Source organism: Thunnus thynnus, chromosome 4 (assembly GCF_963924715.1).
Source record: "Thunnus thynnus chromosome 4, fThuThy2.1, whole genome shotgun sequence".
NCBI lineage: Eukaryota > Metazoa > Chordata > Actinopteri > Scombriformes > Scombridae > Thunnus > Thunnus thynnus.
In genome coordinates, this window is record NC_089520.1 from 34,881,965 (window position 1) to 34,902,777 (window position 20,813).

General features: G+C 37.2%; 2 protein-coding genes across 2 annotated transcripts in view; both read right to left on the bottom strand.

Moving 5' to 3' along the window:
* Positions 1-1,822: 1,822 nt before the first annotated feature.
* chia.1 (chitinase, acidic.1) lies at positions 1,823-8,357 on the bottom strand. Its single transcript, XM_067588475.1, has 12 exons — positions 8,328-8,357; positions 7,873-7,936; positions 7,327-7,356; positions 7,007-7,211; positions 5,294-5,350; positions 5,015-5,180; positions 4,614-4,738; positions 4,134-4,257; positions 3,399-3,581; positions 2,912-3,028; positions 2,548-2,674; positions 1,823-2,177 (listed from the first exon to the last, which is right to left on the bottom strand). The coding sequence occupies exons 2-12, from the start codon at positions 7,889-7,891 to the stop codon at positions 1,969-1,971; spliced, it is 1,362 nt and encodes a 453-aa protein (XP_067444576.1). The 5' UTR covers positions 7,892-7,936; positions 8,328-8,357; the 3' UTR covers positions 1,823-1,968.
* A 1,850-nt stretch (positions 8,358-10,207) lies between these two features.
* The window catches only part of cntn2 (contactin 2), a 75,114-nt gene continuing 64,508 nt past the window's right edge, over positions 10,208-20,813 (bottom strand). Inside the window, exons 21-23 of the mRNA XM_067588476.1 lie at positions 20,629-20,741; positions 19,370-19,538; positions 10,208-16,111 (exon numbers count right to left, since the gene is read on the bottom strand). Of these exons, the coding sequence (XP_067444577.1) occupies positions 16,002-16,111; positions 19,370-19,538; positions 20,629-20,741 (392 nt within the window). The 3' untranslated portion in view covers positions 10,208-16,001. The remainder of the gene's footprint in view (positions 16,112-19,369; positions 19,539-20,628; positions 20,742-20,813) is intronic.

Sequence of the window (20,813 nt, forward strand, 5' to 3'; positions counted from 1 at the left end):
AAGGGAACATGAAGCTTTGTCTCATCTTAAAAACTATCCTGACCTAGCTGGATTATACTGTGGCCAGTGTTACAGAGGGTTTGGGTTTTGGTGGTTGGGTGATATAATACATCATAGGCTGTGAATGATTTTTAGGACCAACGTGCAACATTCCAAATCACATGGAATAAAAACTTGTGACAACACATTATATAACAACACTTCATTAACACTGCATTGTGTAATAACTCAACAAAATGTAAAACATTTTCACCTTATTATTACCTTATTATATATATTATATTATACCTGCATTTTGTAATAAACAGCCTCAGTGCAATATGTAATGAATTTCCTCACAATTTATAATTTGTTACATATTGTGATGGTTACTACAAAACATGGGAGTTGCACTTTCATCAGTCATCTCTCCCGACATTTGAGTGCATCAGCACTTAGATGTTTGTGTCAGTATAGCATTCAGTGTCGTGCAGTTTCTATGTCTAAAGTACAATTTCTATTAAGCTAAGGAATACAGTGACAGTTGATGTAGTTTTGACCGGTCAAAGATACCACTAATCTGCTGAACTAATAGTTCTGTATGATTCATGCTAGAATTAATAAAATAAACATTGTTGTTATAATGTTATAATAATTTTTATGAATGAAGACATCCATTTTGGTTAGTTATTACATAATATTATTACATTTTCATCAAAAAAGTGCAACTCTCGTATTTTGTAATAACCACCACAATATGTAATAATTTATTACAAAATGAGAGGAAATTCATTACATATTGCATTCAGGTTGTTTATTACAAAATGGGCAGATTATTACAAAATGCAGGTATAATTACATAATGAAGTGAAAATGTATTACATTTTGTCGAGTTATTACATAATGCATTGTTACAAAGCTCAAGGTTAATTTTCTTCATTCAAAAAACATGCCAGTTAGAGTGCTTGTATTGCATTATCATCCAACACATTTATAATTTTAAAGAAAAAATATAAAACAGTACAATAATAATGGAAAACATGGAAGGGACATGTCTATAATTTCAACACATCACATTATATGTTTTGAGTCTCTTTAAGTAATATAAGAGGGACTTTGGTATACAGTATGTTACATTTGGGGAATGTGCCTAAATTCAGTGTAAGCAAAATTGTTGAAATATTCTATGGTTTGAATTGTTTTGCTCAAGACCCAAAGACATATTTTTAACATTTATCATACCCTTGATTTCTAAAAAAATAGTATGCATATTGATACTGTCTATCAGTAAGATCAGCACATCAAAATAAGTGTAATTTTACTATGTGTAGTGTATTAATATTTCCCATGAATGTTTTCATATTCATCAACTGCGAAGGCCTTAAAGAACTCCTTTATATTAGGTCACATATTGTTATTTATTGTTATTTATTCATACCACTACAGTCTTTTCAGAGTATCTCTTGTTAGTCATACATTTGAAATCTTTAACTGAATTAAAAAGACTTGATGAATATCATCTAGTTGCCATACGGCCGGTTAATGAGCCGGTGAAAGTGAAGCTTGAATAGTTCTATTGTTAGAAAGTCTATACATAAGAATATCATACAGTACAGTGTGCTATAGTTGAGTGGACACAAATAATAGAAACACACCAGTAACCTTCACTTGAAACTGGAGTAATTTAATTAAAAATTAAAAATAAAAATTAATGTAGGGAAGCAGAGTATAAGTTGTATTTAATCATGCAATCAAACGTTCAAAAATATATATGTTAAGTAGAGAGAATGTTCACTTTTCTCATAAAACATGAGAATGAAAAGCAGAAGTAATCAGGCATATCTTTCATCAGTTCATCTTTGGTTTATTTTGTTCATGAAAAGTCAGCTGCAAAGAGACAGCTACATACTAAATGGTTGTAGTTGTAACCCAGCATCATGAGGTGAATCAGTGCAAGCTGACACTGTTTGTAGTTCATGTTTCTGTGGCTCAGGGCCAGTCACAGCATTTGCAGGAGTCCCAGAAGATGAGGCCGGACTGGCAGTGGTGCAGGTAGGTGTTTCCCTGGAAGCACTGGAAGTAGGTGGTTTTATCAGCTACATTCTCATACAGGCCATTAGGGCGGCCGCGGCAGAAGTCGGCCATGGGGTCCCTGGTGGTGGTGGGGGCCGGGGTGGTGGTGGGCTTGGGGGGGAAGCCTGCAGAGTCAGACATAGAAAAATAAATTTATAAACACACACAGGCTTAAACCAATCTTCTCTGACACTTGACCTCATGTTTAAGTCCCAAAATTCTCATACACATTTAGTCTCTTAGATGTAATATTTAGTTCTCAAAGTCAAAAGATTCACAAACAGACTTTGATGAATTTGACAAATGGTATTTGATGGGTGGTGCAGTGGCTTACACAACTTTTAAATTGTATCAAATACTTGAAGGCAATGTTCAGCATTTTCAGGTTTCTGATATCACTATCAATATATGTATTTTTTTTTACAAAATAAGAAAGTAAAAGCCATCACAGTGAGCAGAGATGGCTTTGTAAGTTAGCTGAGGTACAGTATTTACCCATTGACATCCTGAGGTGGTTAACAAGAGGATAAGCTCCTGCTGAGCAGAAGGATCCAACAAAGTCATCCAGGTCCAGAGTCCACACATGAGCACCTCCCAGGTTGTAAGCAGTCATCCACTGGACCTAAAGTACAGATGACCACATCAGTGACAAAGATGATTTGAATAGTTGCAGCTACACATCTATGAAATAGACCTAGAACTGAAAAACAGGAGAACTATTGCCATCTTCCAAAAACACTTTAGATCATAAAGGCAAGATCTTTTCAAGAAAATTAGATCACAGGTCAAAAGACTGGGAATTTGTTGCTTAATAACTTATTATGTTATAACTGCAGGCAGTAATGGAGCTCTTGGTTACCTTGGAAGAATAGCTGCGCTCGTCATCATAGCCCAACCAGGAACTGCCATAGGTGGCATATGGAACCTGCTGTTCAGCGATCCATTCAGAAGTAGCACTGGAGGCGAAGTCACAGATCTAACAGTGAAGAAACATAAAAAGACTTACATCAGACTCTATGGTTTTGACACCATAGAATATTTAAAGGAAAAGACCATCCTTATTTATACATTTTATGATTTTGGGTCTGTTTAGTTTAAAGGTGTATTTATCTTATTTTCATGGATAACTGATTATATATGGATGACCGGACACCATGTTGGGACTCAGTGGAGGTTAAATTCAGAAATGTTTTGATTTTAGGGTGTGTCTTTAATTGTGGCATAATTGGCCCAGTAACGGGTGAGATTTTGTCATTTTAACATCAGTGAACACAGATGCAGTAGCCATTATTGGAGAAATATTGACCTTCACCACGAACTCAGCTGAGCATATGGATGTGCTGTACCTCATAGAAGGCCCAGAAGCCGGCAGTGCGAGTGTAGGGTCCAGCATCAGCTGGGCCCTTAGCTGGTGCTCCTAGGCCGGTAGCACTGCTGATAAGGTGATATGTTCTTCCATATGTGGGGAAACCTAGTAGCAGCTTCTCAGCTGGTGCTCCCAGAGCCAACCAGTGGGATATTGAAGAGTTCTAAAAGAGGACAATGGAAATAAATGGGACAAACTCCATTATGAGAACATTTTTTTATATTAACACTGAATCAGATGCCTCCCTGTAATGTAAAATGTTTGCTAGTACTGCCAATCCAACTGGGAATCAATAGCCAGATCTGCAGATCATTGTCTAGATTTAGAGATCAAGACCCAGATATTTTTTCTAAATCAATTTTCAAATCAAATCAGAGCCAAGAAGAGAGACAATGTTGGACATAAACATGACTCCACTGCCCACATTGCTTTGAGTCAGCTTTAGTAGACAAATGCTTGCTGACAGACTTGATATATACAGGACATCTCATAGTATATCAAAGTATTTCTGCCCCCTGGTGGTCAAAAATCAGATAGTGCAGCTTTAATTTTTACATTGGCCATTATCAAAGTATTTATTTTTTCCAGTGTTTATTTCATTCTCTATAGGTTGATGAAGCCTTAAAAAGGGCATTGTCAGTTTTACAAGAATTATGAAACCAGTCAAACTAATACACTGACAAGAATGTTGTGTAATTATCTGCTTGTTTCTTACTATGTTGTGATGAACGTGAGTGCCGGAGTCCACAGCGCTGCTGTACAGTGGACTGTTGTGTCCGGTAGTTCGCTCCCAGTGTCCATGGTAGTCATAGGTCATGACGCTGATGAAGTCCAAGTGACTGTGGATTTGGAAAAGTTTTCTCTCAGATCAACAATAGAACTTTTTATAGCATACATGCAAAATATTTGGTTAAAGGTAAAACTGTAACTCTAAAAAGTAGAGAAAAAGAGAAGACGTCTAAAGATCTCTCAAAGGTCTATCCCATTATTATTACTGGTCTCTTGTTCAGTTCCTTTTCATACTTCCTAACAAGGTGTCCTATCTGTCATGCAATGTAAGTGAGGCTGGGTATCATTCGAAATTACCACTGCCAACATGATGCCTGTGTGTCAGTCCTGATACCAAAATTATACTTTTGGTGATACCTTACTTTGTATCATAACCATACATTGAGTCTAGTGGAAACAAACTTACGGTGCAATCTTGTTGACCTCATAGGCTTTGTCGATGGTGGGACGTAATGAAGCAACGGTAGCTGACAACAGCAACTGAGTCTTCTTGTTGTCTTTGGCATCTTCCTCAAAGGCCTTGAACAGTTCCTGTAGGCAGAACAAACAAAAACACCTCAGTTATACTTTAAAGTAGAACATGGAATAGATGCTATTTTTACTGCGATTATCAAATTTTTCTACAAACAAAAAATGTGCCATCAGATTAATTAAAATATGTCATATTCACATGAAATGGATGGAGATATAGTGGCTTTAAAGCAGATTAAGATGCACCACACTCATTACATGGTAGTGATACACAACTACATTTAAAATGAAGGTCTAATTTTCAAAAGCTATTATCAAAAAAAGGGCCACACTAACCATGACCAGCAGAGTGAACCTCTCCTTGTCCTCCTCTGTGCTGCCGTTGCTGCCGGGATATTCCCAGGCCAGGTTCAGCCCGTCAAAGTTATGGGTGCGCAGGAAGCTGATGACCGACCTGATGAAGGCTGCGCGTCTCTCAGGCTTGGCAACCATGCCGATGAATCTGGTGGGACATAAAACAAAAACTGTGGCCTCCATTCTGGTGATACGGTGGCAGAGGAAGGTTTCTGAGTTAAGTTAAAAGTGTGACATGTCTGACTTAACATTTGAACTTACGGGCTTATTCCATTGTCTGTGCCTCCGACAGACAGCAGAGTCTTCAGTGCAGGATTACTAAAAGCAGAGAGAGACAGACACAGCTTTATACGTTATAAATCACCACATTATTAAACAAGTTCTCTGTCAAACCTATGCTGATGACATAATTTTATATACTTGGCTTAGAATTTTTTAAATTATTGTTGATTGCTGATTTCTTACAGATAAACAGTGAAAGGACTGCGGTATTACTATAATTCTAAGACCTGAAAGCCAATAGATATTCTCTATTGCAAACATGACAGCAACTTATTATTTCAGATTCTGACAAACCTTTACTCCACATGATGATATTTAACTGTTATTGTAATGCTATCTCTAGACACCACTGGGAAACTGCATCTGAACCAGAATGCTGCTTTTTGTGCTAAAACTCCAAATAAGCAATATGACTATACTGCAGTCTTAAAAGTGTCTCTGCTAGCTACAAGTCACAGAATACACGGTTTTAAATGACCTTGCTCTGGGGTTCATATCTGATATGCTTGTTAGCTATGAGTATCTGTCTATCTGTGCTGGGATGAATAATGATCTCACTATTATTGAAAACAGAGAAATGGAACAGTCTGCCTGCTGACTTGAGAATTGCCTCTGAATTATACTTTAAATCCTAAGATAATTCTTTTTAACATTGCCTACAGAGCATGTAAATAATGAATATTAATGACCATATTCAAGTGCTTCATTTGTAGATACATTTGTATGAAATGTGGACATTTGGACTTGGATTTGAACTTAAACTTGAAACAAAGTCCTGTAAAACATAAAATCAGGAACTATAAATTTGAGTATGAAGGTTACAAAAGTCAAATGTATTTTATGTATGTAGATTGTCTTCCCAAGCTTTTATGCACTGCAGCATACAAAATAATGTCACATTTTTTAATCTACTGTGTTGTGTTCAACTTACTCTATCGTCCTTTACTCAGTCAATAGTGGCCTTTTTTATTATTAGACAGTCGAGGATGGTATGGTGATGGTTCCTGGCTAAAAACGTCTTTTTTTTTACATGAAATTGTTTTTTACATGAAATTGTTTTGTCTATTTGTTTTCAATGTCATGAATTTATCAGTTTTTCTATCACTCAATAGATGGATATGCCATGTTGTAAAGAGCTACAACCAAAGTGATGTAATGTTAATGTTAGCACCAGCCTAATGATGATTTAAATCAGACTTTGGGGTCCCAGTTCTGAAGTTGAAAAACTAACATTATGCAGATGTTTTACATGAAATTTAAGACTGAGATGTTGATTTTTGTGTAAGATAACTTAAGGTAACACTGTTGATTGCAGACTTGCAATTATGCTATATGTTGCAGACCATAATCTAAAGCACTAACTAATATTATTTAAAAAAAATTCATCAGGGAGGTTGGCGATATCATCATTTCTGTATAGTCCATTTGAAGCTCCCTCTGTGCACATAAATGTATTGGTGAGGTCATTAAAATGTTGGAACTTCAAAACAGAATTCCAGGACAGAAACAGTTAGGTCTAAATATTGTTCCAAAAGTTATTTCACGTTATGAATATTTGTCTTGTTTTTATTTGAAGATGGATGTACAATACAACATTTTAAATATTGAATACCGGCACTCAAATTTGTGTATGCTAGCCTTCAAGAAACCACATCAGCTGTCTAGACTGGTTTGTGCACTGTTTTAACTCACACATTCTTGAGGCTGTTGAGCCTGGCATACTGCTCCTCATCGTTCCACTCAGTTGGGATGATCTGGTTGAAGCTGCTGATGGTGGCCAGAGAATAGACGACATGTGTGCACAGGAAGGGATCAACGTTGTCCGGGGTGAATTTCGCACTGCTTGGCCTGTACTGGGCCCAGTTTGTCATGTGGCACACCAGCTTGTTGGATGAAGCTGAGGGGAAACAGAGGGATAACAAAGACTTTGACTGCACCTGTGTTTGTTGTGAAACTTTGACCATGTTAGTGTGAAGAGGAGTCAATGCCTATCATACAAAGCAAATGCTTACCGATGTGCAGTGTGAGCAGAACGCCCAGAGCTGTGAAAACACAGAGAAAACAGGAACACAGGCGATGTGAGCATTTGGAAAAATAATATTGTTCTGTTAATGGGGTCAGGAACAGGTGATGTGTACAGTAAATACATGCTAAAGAAATGAAAAATAGAATGAACAGTGACCTAGTGTGTAGAACAACAATTAAAATCACAAAACAGAAAATAAATTCACTCATTGTAAACAATATCGGATTTATAATTCTGATTTGTAGTTTCCTTTTTACTATGAGTGCAAATGTAAAAACAAATTAAAACATGTTACGTATGTATGCAATTATATATTCTTTATTATCATATTGGCAAGATTACAGTGTGGGAGATGCCTTGAATAAATACTTGAGTTATGTCACAGAGGGGAGCCTGAATACATCAGCTACTGTAGTAAATTCATAAGTAAATAGTACATAGTGTATTTGTATGTATGTGGATGTCAGTATATATTGCTGGTTTATGTTTTACATTGCTGTTCTGAATGGATGAATGAATGAATGTTATTTACCTGTGAGGAGTTTCATCATTGTGCTGCCTGGAGATCCAACCAATGTCCTGCTGCAGCGATGGACCTATTTAAATGAGATGATAAAATACATGAGGAACAATGACAGACTATAATTATTATACTAGCCAACACAAAATTAACTGATATATGATAGCAAACTGAATATCTTTAGGGTTTGTTTTTTTAATCTCAGACAAAAAAATCTATTTAGACTTAAAACATGTCTATACTAGAAATGTATTGATAATAATAAAAAAAAAATCTTTAAACAACTCTTAGTTGTGGGCCAATATGCAGCTACTGCCAATAACTACAGTATAATGTAACCCATTATGTAGATCTTTTCCTGTTCAAAATACAATATTTCATGTTTGCACATGAAGCAATTTGCAGTTAAATGTTTGCTAGCAATATTCTAGCTGTAAATGATAAAGACACAGTGATGATCTTGTTACCTTTCTTCAACAGGAACAGAAGCAGAGTCCACAGCTTGGTGAAGTCGGGTCAGATTTATATTTTACTCATTAATGACTAATAGCGAGTGGCAAAGTGCAGCTGATAAGGACTGAGGGTGGTAGGAGTGTGGCTGAAGTGCCTAATAAACCCACACCCAGGTAAGGTCAGGCAAAGTCATGTAAGAATCAGACTTGTTGGGAAATGAGCTATCAGTTCAGTTTCTACATCATAGCTGGCTGTAGTTATAAGTGTTAATAGTGTGCATTTGCATAAAATAATAATGATTTGTAATAAGGAAATATGGGAAAGAAAATGGCTGGTGGATGAGGTCAGGCAAACAGTGTGCAGTGAACTTGAAATTCAGCTTGCAGATTTCTGCTGGGAGAATGCCAACGTTGGGATCAAGACCTATGGTTGGATTAAAACTTGCATGGGCTTCTGTATAACTAGAGCAGCAAAGGAGCATAATATTTTAATGAATGTGCTTGTTTGCTATCTTATCTACAATCAGACAGGCTGATTGATATGAATTTTATCTCAGTATGGAAATGGATCCATGATGTCTTTAGCCTAGCTTAGTACAAAGACTAGATGCAGGGGGAAACTGCTAGCCTTGTTCTATCAAGAGTAAAAAAAAACACAACTTCAAACAGTTTCAAAGCTCTTATATATTGTACATGTTGCAAAACCAGGCCACTGGCATGTCTGGGATACAGTGTCACTGCAGCTGTTGTTGATCATCAAGTAGCTCTTGTGCAACTGTTCCCAAAACCGCAATGTTTCATTTTCATACTTCATTAAAAAGAAAAAAAAAGTGAAAGCAAGGCAATGAAAGTCCATTCTCGGTTTCTGTACAAAATCTCCACATTTTTAGTAGAATTTTCTAAAATTTTTATTTAGCATGCTAATGGAGGTTAATGTTGATTGGTCAGTCTATCACTTTAATGGATTGCCATGAAATTTTGGACTGACATTATGTAGATATTCATACCGTGCAAATATGGAGAACACAGTAAAAGTTACCTTCTAACATCTTCATGTTAGCATTGTCATTGTAAGCATGTTAGTATGCTGGTGTTAGCATTTTTTGTACAGCCTCATAGAGCTGCTTGACTGTAGACTATTAGACTTGTTTTACTATACAGGGTGTTACTCTATTACACAGAGGCTACATTTTTACATAGCAAGGTACAGTATCTTAACAACCATTGGCCATTGTGCAATGAAATTTGCTTTGGATATTCATAGTCCACAGAGGATGATTCATAAACATTTGTGGCATTACTTCAGGTAGCCTAATAATAATATTCCTTAGCTCTTATGTTCATTCCTCTTCTGTTAAACAACAGTAGAGAATACAACTGGAGTCAAGAATAAGCTTTTCTGGAGCTTTATGTAGCGTTTAATCAACTTCTTAGGCTAGCAAAAGCAGCAGCACTTGTTTTTACCAAAAACTTCCTACACTTTGAAAAAAATACTCTTCAGTTTCTCAACTATGGCAAACTGCCTTGGTCAATATTACAGAAAATTTATCCTACAACATTATTTCCCATTTACTGTCAAAGTCAAAGGTTTAATACTAGAATCCATGACAAGGTACTGTATGTCAAAAACTACCGGTCAAAGTCCCCATAGGATGATAATGGGAAAATTACATTCATGTTCTGCACAGCATGTACCCTTTCCTTTTTTGGGCAGTGCATGATTTTTTCCTCTAGAGTCCTCACAGAAAAATGTCATGACCTACAGTGACCTATGTGAGAAGTGAATCTACTGTACTTGGTCAAGATTGTGAATGTAGTAAAGGCACACATGGAATACAATCTCAAGGTGTTTATTTTAAATCATATTTACAGGTACCATCCCTCCCAACCCTCCCTCACATTTCCATTCAATCACAATTTTGAAAAGGCCCAAAGGCAACATTATCCAGTACATTTCACCCAGCCATATGACAGACAGACTCATAGTTTCCACCTAAGTGAGAGATGAAACCAGTAAGTCCACCAGTAGACCGGAAGGTTCAGTCTGAACTTTCAGTGACTGGGCATCCAGACATGGCGCGACACAGAAATGACTTTATGGCTCTTCCATGAATACTAAAGGCATTAAGAAAACACTTTGTACAGAGTAAAGCACAAAAGCACAAAACCAAAACAACATTCAAGGCTTCTGAGAGCATTATTAACTTCTACATTTGTGCAGAGATGAAGCAGCTACGTGACGCTTGACATATAGTAAAAGACAGTGACAGACATTTAAATTCAGGTTTAGACCAATTTCTCTTTTTGAATTACTAATAATCCTAGACTGAGTATTTAGACCATCATTAAACTGTGGATCAACCCACATATTGGTCTAATCCAAATTTAAAGATCAGTTTAATTGATGAAAGAACACGTACAATAATATTAACTGCCTAAAGCTACAAAGTGATATTTTGCTTTTCAGTGTTCATAGAAAATCATATTTCCTAAGGTTTGCCTAATACATTGGGGTTTTGTTACTTGCAGACTAACAATAGTTAAATGATAAAGCATAATTTTGGTGTAAAGTAGAAGCACATGATGAAAAGTTACAATTTCCAGATATAATAAAGCAAATCATTGTACAATCAAGTGGCCTATCATTCAACCATTTGCAAAGTATAAAGTGTAATGCTGTGGTAACACAAAGCGTTTGGGTTGTCCAGACCATTCAATTATTTAAATACAATACAATAAAAACATAAAAATAAACTATTTAAGAGGACAAGTGCATTTGGATCAGTACAGAGAACCATCCAAGTTAACTCACAAGCAAGTAGAAAGTGGTTCCTCTGCACCCTCTGATTTTGGCATTTTTAAACATGTATTTAGCTGCAGCTTTCTTTCAGTTTACATGTATGTGTCTATGCAGACTAGAAAACAAACTGGTGAATCTATTGTTAACGGATAAATTCTGGAGTTTCTTATGGGATTCACAGACTCCTGATGCTTTGACTTGGGACTAGTCTAACAGGCAGTTAAACTAAAAAAAGGACACCATCTGGCAGTAAGTAATTACTGAAACCGTAATTAATTAAGTAAATTCATCAAAGTTGTAGTATTAGCCTGACTGAAAGCTACAATATGCAACCTGTTTACATTCATTTAACTATAAATATGCTGATTATGAAAATATCACTGAACATGCCTTAATCCCCTTGGCCTCAAAGGTGGCTTGTCTGGTTAACAAGTGAGGCAAGTGGCCACAGAACAGCATGACAGAGGAGACAACAGTATACAGGTGCAGGTTTCAGCCTGATGCTGAGGCTGATATTAACATTTGAGATTTTCTGATTCTGAACATTTTCAATAAGAATACATTAAAGGACCAGTGTGTAAGATTTAGTGGTATCTAGCAGTGAGGTTGCAGATTGCAACTAACTGAATACCCCTCCTTCCCCTCCCCTTCCAAGTGTGTAGGAGAACCTACAGTGGCCGCAAAAAACGGCCCTCTCTAGAGCCAGTGTTTGGTTTGTCTGTTCTGGGCTACTGTAGAAACATGGTGGTGCAACATGGCGGGCTCCATGGAAGAGGACCTACTCTCTATGTAGAAGGGCTTATTGTAGGGTAAAGAAAACACAACGATTCTTATTTTCAGCTGATTATACTGTAATTAAAACATACTTAAGAACATTATATTCTATTTCTGCCAAGTCCGTTCTGTTAGATGCCACTAAATCTTACACACTGGTCCTTTAAATTTGTTATTTGTTATCTGTTAGAATTTGTGAAATGTGATAGAATTGTTATTTATCAGTCAACATCAGTGTTGGGTAAAGTTACTTTTAAAGGTAACTTGTTACATTACAACATTACTGCCATTAAAAAGTAACTTGTTACGTTACAGCGTTACCTACTAGAAAAGTAACTCGTTAGAGTACTTTTGTGTTACCAGAAATGAAAACCCCTTTGCAAATCCTTGCGCATGTCGGTTACATTGTTCAGAGGCCGCGTAGCCTTCTGTACGACTACCTTTGAATGTGTTGACTCTACCGTCATTGCATAGCCCAGTCTATGGCCCATAATCTGCCACTCTGCAGGCTACTAACAGGAATGACAGATACAATATCCCCTTTACAGCTCTTTATTAAGAATTATGTTTGATTATAAGTAAACATTAAATCAAGAGGGTTCCGGGGCTCAATTCATATAGCCTAACAAGTACATACAACATGTGATTTTTGCAATTCAACTGCAATGAGCTACAAACGTGCACTGACACAACTGCAGGATTGGATGCCTTCCACTAGTACGCAGCTACCCGCCAAGAAGCATGAATAGGTGCATAAACAGAAAAGAAACAGTGCGAATGCGTCAGGGTTTTTCTTTTTTTGTGGCGACAAAAGAAAGAGGGAAATACAGTAATATTTTAAGAGTAAATGTAACTGTCTGAAATATGCCCGATATTTATCAGTTTATTTCTAATGCAAATCCTTTCTCGAAGAGAGGCTGCATATTGAAGCTTCAAACAAGGATTGTGATATTTGATGGAAAAAATCTTAACTCCAAGTCCACTTATTAGCTTTTTCCAGACCTCTCAACCACATATCACTTTTCCTCAGTGGTCTGCTCAGTTGTTGTGATGACATGATGACAACAGATCTATCTCTACGACAACTGAGCAAACTACATGCCCTGAGGAAAACCATGAGATTAAAAAGGTAGCAGTGTAAGTGGACCATGAGTTTTTTAAATATTATACTGCTGTTTCCAAGGTCAAGAATGAATTTTTAGGCTCTGCTTTGTGAAGATTTGGGAATGGTTGTGGTCATGGAACTAAAATATGGTTAAGGTTAATATGATGTCGATAAAACTGTCAATGCAGACTACAAGTATGTAACATGAACCTATACCACCTGTCTAAAAGGGAGCACACATATTAGCCATCCACCACCACCATGATCTCTACAGTCTATATGAACTACTTCATATCCGACATAAACATCAGATGGAGAATAGTCACATATGAACAGAATCTGAAGTGGACTGGGCTCTGGCTTTCGTTGGTGTTTTGTGGGCAATGATAGAGACCCAAACCACGTATTCAAGTTGCTCCTGACTCTTGGACGACAGTCTCAACCCAAAGCATCAGTAACTAACAATTATTAAAGTTATGACAGCAGACTGTCCAAACTAAAACCACAAAATTAAGTAAGACAAAAAAAAAAGCATGTGATGTGCAGTATATCTTTGACAAGTTGACCAGACCTGACCTGGACAGGATACTGTAACTGTGGACAAAAGATTACTACCTGAATGAGTTCCAGACACAATGCTGCTAGAAGTCACATCCTTCCTGTAAAGTGAAGCGGACATGTTACATAAGAGCTGATAGACGCTGACAGGATTACAATGAGGAGGATATATGACATGTTCACTGTACTCTCTGATAACTTCGGTGAACAACTCTTTCATCTCTGCCAGTAAGTCATCCCTGCTGCTCTGACCTTCCATATCTATCAGCATAAAAGCAGCTGCAATAAACCAAAACACTACACAAGCATTTTTACATTGTCAGAATTATTCAAACAATTCAGGCACAATAAATGGAAACAAAGAATGAAATACCCCTTCATCCATCCAATTTCAGTTTCCCCAAAATCAACATCAAAAATAGAAAATGTAAACATTCATTTGGACCAGTGACATATTTCTGTAGTTTGCTATAATTACAGCTGATGCAAAAACACAAACACGCATAGAGACATTAGCAGAAGCTGGATATCAACAATAAAAAGTTATTCAGTGCTTCAGTTACTGATTCTTATTCTGTATTCACACTGTAAGCAACTAGACCTATAAGTCATAAAAAGACTGGGTCTTTTCAGTTGGGTGGATGCTCAAAATGTACTGTATGTTTGTAGAGAAACGGAAATATACATGAAAGAAACATGAAAGTTAGGTGAGTGATATTTGGTAATGTTACTAACCTGGCTGATGTGGAACAACAGATATTGCAGATTACTACTGTTTGAACATAGGAGGAAAAAAAATAAAATTCAAACTGTCATGAATAAAATATGAGTACACTGTGAAGTCAAAATTCAGTGTATGAGCACGACAGGCTGTGCCGTCTACTCCGGGTGTGCCGTTCCTAAAATACACTGTCTGACCTGCATGTCACGCTGCTCAGGACATGCAATGGGTCTAATCTACCAGGCCGTTGTTCTCTTTTCTAAGGCAAAATGGAGGAAACCAGTGAGCTGTGCTGAACAGACAAGCATGACACAAAACCAACTGAGAAGTACTGTGAGGTTAAATTGTGGTTAGCAGTTAAAATGTTACAATTTTCACAGTAACATTAGCTTGTCAAATGAACAGAACATGCATTCTACAATAGAGATGTACTGGTATACTGGTTTTACTATGTACCATGGTGAAACATACTGATGGTGACAACACCACCAACAATTTCTATTACAGTTACCATGACTAACGTTGCACTGTGAACATAGCAGAGCTTCTTCATCTTCATAAGCAGTTTATTTTGATTAGCCACAAGGGAGCGTTTCCTTACCGGTCAAACAGAGGCAGGGTCAGTGAACCAGGCTGTTTGTCTGACTAGCTACACTGGCAGTGCTAACATTAGCTATTCAACCAACAAAAGCACGACCAGTTTGTGGAATTGAGTAGTGACATTAAATGACAAAAAGCATCCAATTTACATGAGAGACAAAGATAAAACTTTGACATTGTGCTGCATTTGAAGTTATTCCCTGTCTTTTAACAGACAGACTTCTCATATTGATGGTGTTTTTAGGTGTATTTTATATGAATGTTTTTGCAGAGTCCAAAAAAGTTGTATCATAAAGTTTACTATCTGTATTTGTTAGGTTTGCTATGCTAATGCAAGGTAAACATGGTGTGTAGTCATTTTAGTATATTTTAGCTCTAACAGAAAACTGTAATAATAAGTTTTCTGTGATACTTTTGTTCACAATAAATATGGCTTGAAAATTTGATACTGTCACACCCCTATTCTATTAATATGCATTTACTGATTGCATTTGAATGATTTCTAACTATTCATAGTATATATTAGTTCCAATTCATTCAAACTTGATATTTTGAAAAAGTGACTGTAGATGCAACTGTTCTGGTGGATGTGAGGCCATGTGTAGTGAAAATATGACTCAAAATGTGCAAAAATGTAACAGGTCAGATTATAGAGACTCATCGGTCAAGTTGTTTACAGTGTGAACATGCAGACATCCATCATATGTAAGACTGTACTGTATGTACACAGGTTATACACACTACTGATTCTATGAATAATTTACACCTGAAGTCTGTGTCTCGCCAGCTACAGTTTGGAGGACGCAGGTATGAGATGCGCCAGCCACAGATGTGATGGTCCCCATAAGGCATGTTTTGACACCAGTACACGGATACACAATCAGACAGGGCTGCCCTGCTCCCCCATCCCACTTCACCCATCCAGACTAAAAAAAAAGAAGAAAAAAAACCCCTCTTTGTATTTATTATAAAAAGAATAATCCCCTCTCTTCTTCCCCACACCTTCCAATCCCTGCAGTGCTACAACCTTCCCCGACTGTCGGAATCTACTCCAACCCAAAACACAGGCTGAGACACATGAGAGCTTTAGTTTTAAGCCAGAAAAGTAAAAAGTCCAGAGATTGGCTGAAATCACAGGCCTGACAATGACACAAGACTGTAGAGAAGTAAGCCAGTGAGGAGGTGGAGCAGGTGACTGGACAGTGTGGCGGAGGCCTCATTCTGCACCATCATACCAGTTCCTGGGATAGAGAGCAAGAGACAGTGTATAAAAATCACTTTTACTGAAATGTAAAGTTCCTGAATGTAATATGCATGTGGCACCTATCACTGTAAATCAGTACACTTTTAGGGTCAAATATGCATTCGACTGTCTGTTATTTTCTTTTTTCTTTATAATTTTTTATACTCACCTTAAATGTTTTCAGTAATGTGTATGATGACCATGAAGAAGGCCACAAGCCGAAATGATAAAGTTGATCTTTATACAGAAAGTGTTACAGGAATTTTGACCTCTTCAGACTTTTTTTTCTTCTCCATGCACTTTGGAAGTAGATGAGCTGCTTGAAATCCCTCCTCTGCTTCAAATATGTACCGGGTCATACACGACTAGAGCTGGGTATCAAACTTCCTACCTATACATCATACTTGTATTCTTGTTTTCTTCTTATTTGCTCAGATAATTCCTGTTCTAAATTCTAATTTTGACAGTTTTAGACTGTATTTAGGTGTCCAAGCAGCAAAGCTTTCTTCTTCATCTTTCTTTCTTATTATTTTTCTCCGCTAAAAGTGTTCATGCAGCAAAAACCGTGAGACCAAAAGTCACCAAAATTGGCAGGTGGGTTGCAAATTCCATCCACTACTCAGGCCCATAAAATGACATTCTGACCTCAAGTTGGCACTGTAACAATCAAAGTTATGTTTTTGCAATTATCTCTAAAACAGCTTGGCTTGGAGTCAAAATTCTTTCATCATTTTAATCTCTCAATCCATCTGCATCTTTGCTGCAATGGTCCTCTGATTCAAAATGTCAAGTTTTGCAACTTTTTCTTAATTTTCTCAAAAACCGTTGGTCCAATCATCCTGAAACTTGGTCAGGATCATGTATGGACTTCGCTGATCTAAAGTTAACAAGGATATTTCAATAAATCCATCCATTTTTAGACCTTTGTCTTTAAGTTCAATTTTACATAAACTCTAATAAATCAAAGTTGGCACACACAAAAATTACAAAATTAACACGTTTGGATGCTAGGTCCGAGCCTATGCACTCTTGGGATATTCTGCCACTAGGGGGCGCCATAAATGCAAAAAGTCTTGTAATCGGCTGCATGGATTTGCAAGAAATTCAGTTTGCACGATCTAGGATGATGACTCTGTCGATACCTAAAATTTGGTCATGATTGATGTGATTGATGTTGAAAGTGGGCGTGGCTTATTACAAAAAAATCTAAATTTCTAGACATTTCACATTCCAAACTTCAAAAATAACATCAAAATAGAAATATCAAAGTAAATCACCTGTACATCCTACAGAGCCAAATATTTTTCAGCTCATCCACTGAATTGTGACAAAAGTTTGCAACCTATGATCAATTCAGAAGTACGTCACTCTATATTTTTCACAGTATGCAAAATCAATTAATGCATATATCTCCACAAGTCTTCATTGAAATACTCTTGGACATTCTTTGGATACTAGATATCATGTTTCATATGGTGTTCAGATTGGTCAAACGTTGCTATTTGTTTGGTTTCCTTGTTTGGTTTGGTATTGAATTCATATTAAGTGGAAAATTTCTTCCTCTTATTATTTTTCTCTGCTGAAAGTGTTTGTGCAGCAAAAACCTTAACATCTAGAAACACCAAAACTGGCAGATGGTCTGCAAATTCCACCCACTACTCAGGCACATATAATGACACTCACTGACCTCAAAGTGACGCTGTAATAATCAAGTTTATATTTTTGCAACTATCTTAAAAACAGCTCAAGTCATCTGCATCTGGTCTTCTGCTCTAAAATGTCAAATTTTGCAATTTGTTTCTCAGAAATTGAATCTGCAAATATTTTGATGAATGACTAATGCATGACTTATTTTAATCCAAGGTGTTCAGACTTCTAACAAATCACTTTCTGGCCAATATTGGAACTTGTACTCCATTGTCTCATGGGTCTTTGTCCATTTGTCCAACACTATTATTTGGTGAAAATTAAAGGTAGAGTCAGTCATTCTACAGAAAGATTGGTGATATTTGAAGTAAACACCCAAACAAATACACCCCTGCCTTCATGCTCCTTCAGAAGCTCCGCCCCCCAAACTCATGGATGCATATTACCAAGGAAACGACCAAAAGAGAAATATGGTGGAATCCAGAGCGATGCGTCAACTGTAGAGTCACTTCTGTTGTTCTCACACATTATCACGAGGAGAAAAAAAGATTTTGTCTCATGTGAGCACAACAGTCCATCCACACTCTCCGCCTCAAATCAACAGAACGTGCATACAGCGAGATATTTGTGTGATTTAAACAGCTGGTTGCTCAGATCACGCTTGTCTCTGATTCAGTGTGGATCGATACATTTAATAAAATGGAAACGTATCTGTTCTGTGAGAGAATACTTTCCATAAGAATTGACCGTGACCTCTCTCTCTCCAGTTTGTCAGCCCTCCCAAGATTCAGTGGGTGCTGGAGACGGGAGACTGTCATGTCCTCACACAGACAGCTACTCTGATGAGTTCTCCCTGACCTGCGCATGAGCATGAATGCGCCCCTGCTGCTGATTGGCCGGATTAATGTCGTGTGGCTTGCTCCGAGCCACTTTGTTCGTTTCCCATTTACAGAGCCAGTGCTGTGTATGAACACCAGATTTTTTTTCAGCGCACACACAGAACAGACAGCTAGTGGACCGTAAGGAGAAATTCGCTTTTTTGACAAAAAGTGTATTGGATTAGAATCTGTGTAGCAGATTCATTGGCAGTGCACTCCATAGCATGTTTGGTTTGACATTAGAATCATCATAACACATATTTATCTTATTCTTTAGAATCTTAAGATTGTGTATTTTCTTCAAAATAATACATGTTTGCATGACACTAAGAAGATGAGCACAGGCTTAGAGAACCTACACTATGATTTTCCCTCTGAGAAACAGACTGCTCTCCATGGCATTAGTGCCAAACTGAAACCTGCCCTATTGCTGTTACTGCCTGGTAGCTGCTAGGCATTATGGTCTATGTAAACCCACAGAATGGCAAATATAGGCTGCACCACCCTTAGAAAGATGGATGGCTGCAGAGGAGGGGAAACATGGGATAGTGGCTGCTGTGCAAGATACTTCCTAGACAAAATAAGTTATTTTATTTTTGGTATAATTCCTCAAACCCTAAAATTTGCTGGAAATGCCTTTTCCTGCCATTACTGACCACTTCATAACACTTGACTCTGCAACATCTCTTTCACTTACAGAGAGCTCTGTTGTGTCGTTCTTAGTTTCTCACCTGAGTCCCGGGAAACAATAATCTCATGTGCCGGCCCGTCCCCACCCTCGCCCCAGGACCGAATCTCCAACACAACGTAACCGTTGTCTTTTGGCAGCGGCAGGGTCACCGAACTCTTCCCCTTGTCCAGAACCTTCAATGCTGTCTGACCCTCATGCTTGTACAGAACCTGCAATCAAGAAAACAGCAGGTTGATAGTTTAGTTCAAACCTCAACATTGCAAGATAAATACATCAACATAAAAACATCCTACTCAGAATGTAATGTTGTCATATGTTTTTTAATTAACATAACTTATGCTGTGTTATTACTTGTGTCCATTTTGAGGTGAAAGAACCATTGTCATCGTAGTTATCTTTTGATGATCATGTTGTTCTCATCCATAAACTGGTAAAAGGCTTATAAACATGAACTTTGATTTTGTTATACAATCTTTATCATGCTTATCATATCTCATACACAAAAGAGATTACAAGTATCATTATCTAACCTGATTGTCTGGAAACACTTGTGCTATAACTAAATGAGGGTAATTACTGTTTAGCCTTAAATGGTTCGACATAGAGCCATCAAGTCAACTCAAAGAGTTCTTCATTCTGATTTACCAGGTTTTTAAATGTTCTGATCAGATGAGCATTTATATATTCATACATACAGTCAGCTGAAAACACTGTCAGCTCATAAGTTAAGTACAAAGCAAGTCAACTTTCAAGTCGATGTATACTAAAATGACACATCATTTGAATCATTTTTTTTCCTTTGATATTTTTTATTATACATAGCTGAGACCTGGTCCTTTGATGTATAGTATATACCTACAATAATAATGTATATACCTTCAATAATAATTGAAGGTGTAAGCGCCATGCAGGCCTTGCATCATCTTATTCCCTTTTATAAATATCTCGAGTGAAACATACCTAATTGTTACTCACTTACTGGGGGAATGAATAGAGGTCTACCACAAACAAACTTTTCTTGACATCCTTAAGAATTATTTATTAATTATGTATTTTTTTATTAAGAGTTAACAGTCATAAACTCTGCTAATCTGCTTCACCAGGACTATGTGGATGTGGTTTGACCAGATTTAACTGACAGTGTCCAAACAACGTATGCAAAAACCTCCACAGCTGTCACCACTCTTGTAAACTACTACCTTAACTAAAGAACTCTTAGAGAATGGTGGTTGGTGTTGTTGTGCCAATGCACAACAACATGTGCAGAAAAACACACACTATTAGTTGGGCAGCACTTACTTTGTAGCCCAGTATAGCTGACTCATTATGCATGGCCTTCACATGGTCCCACCTCACCATTACCCATGAGCCATCAGTCTTCCATGACACATTGCCTGGAGGTCGATTGGGAGCTGAAATAGTAACACAGATGTGTTTAAAATATGATTTTAAAAATTGATAACAGAAGAAAAAGGGGAAAAAAT

Coding starts and splice junctions, on each gene's coding strand:
- chia.1 (XM_067588475.1), bottom strand. Junction 4,258..4,613: donor GAGGTCAACAAGATTGCACC/GTAAGTTTGTTT, acceptor CCAAATCCACAG/TCACTTGGACTTCATCAGCG. Junction 3,582..4,133: donor CTCACGTTCATCACAACATA/GTAAGAAACAAG, acceptor GTCCTCTTTTAG/AACTCTTCAATATCCCACTG.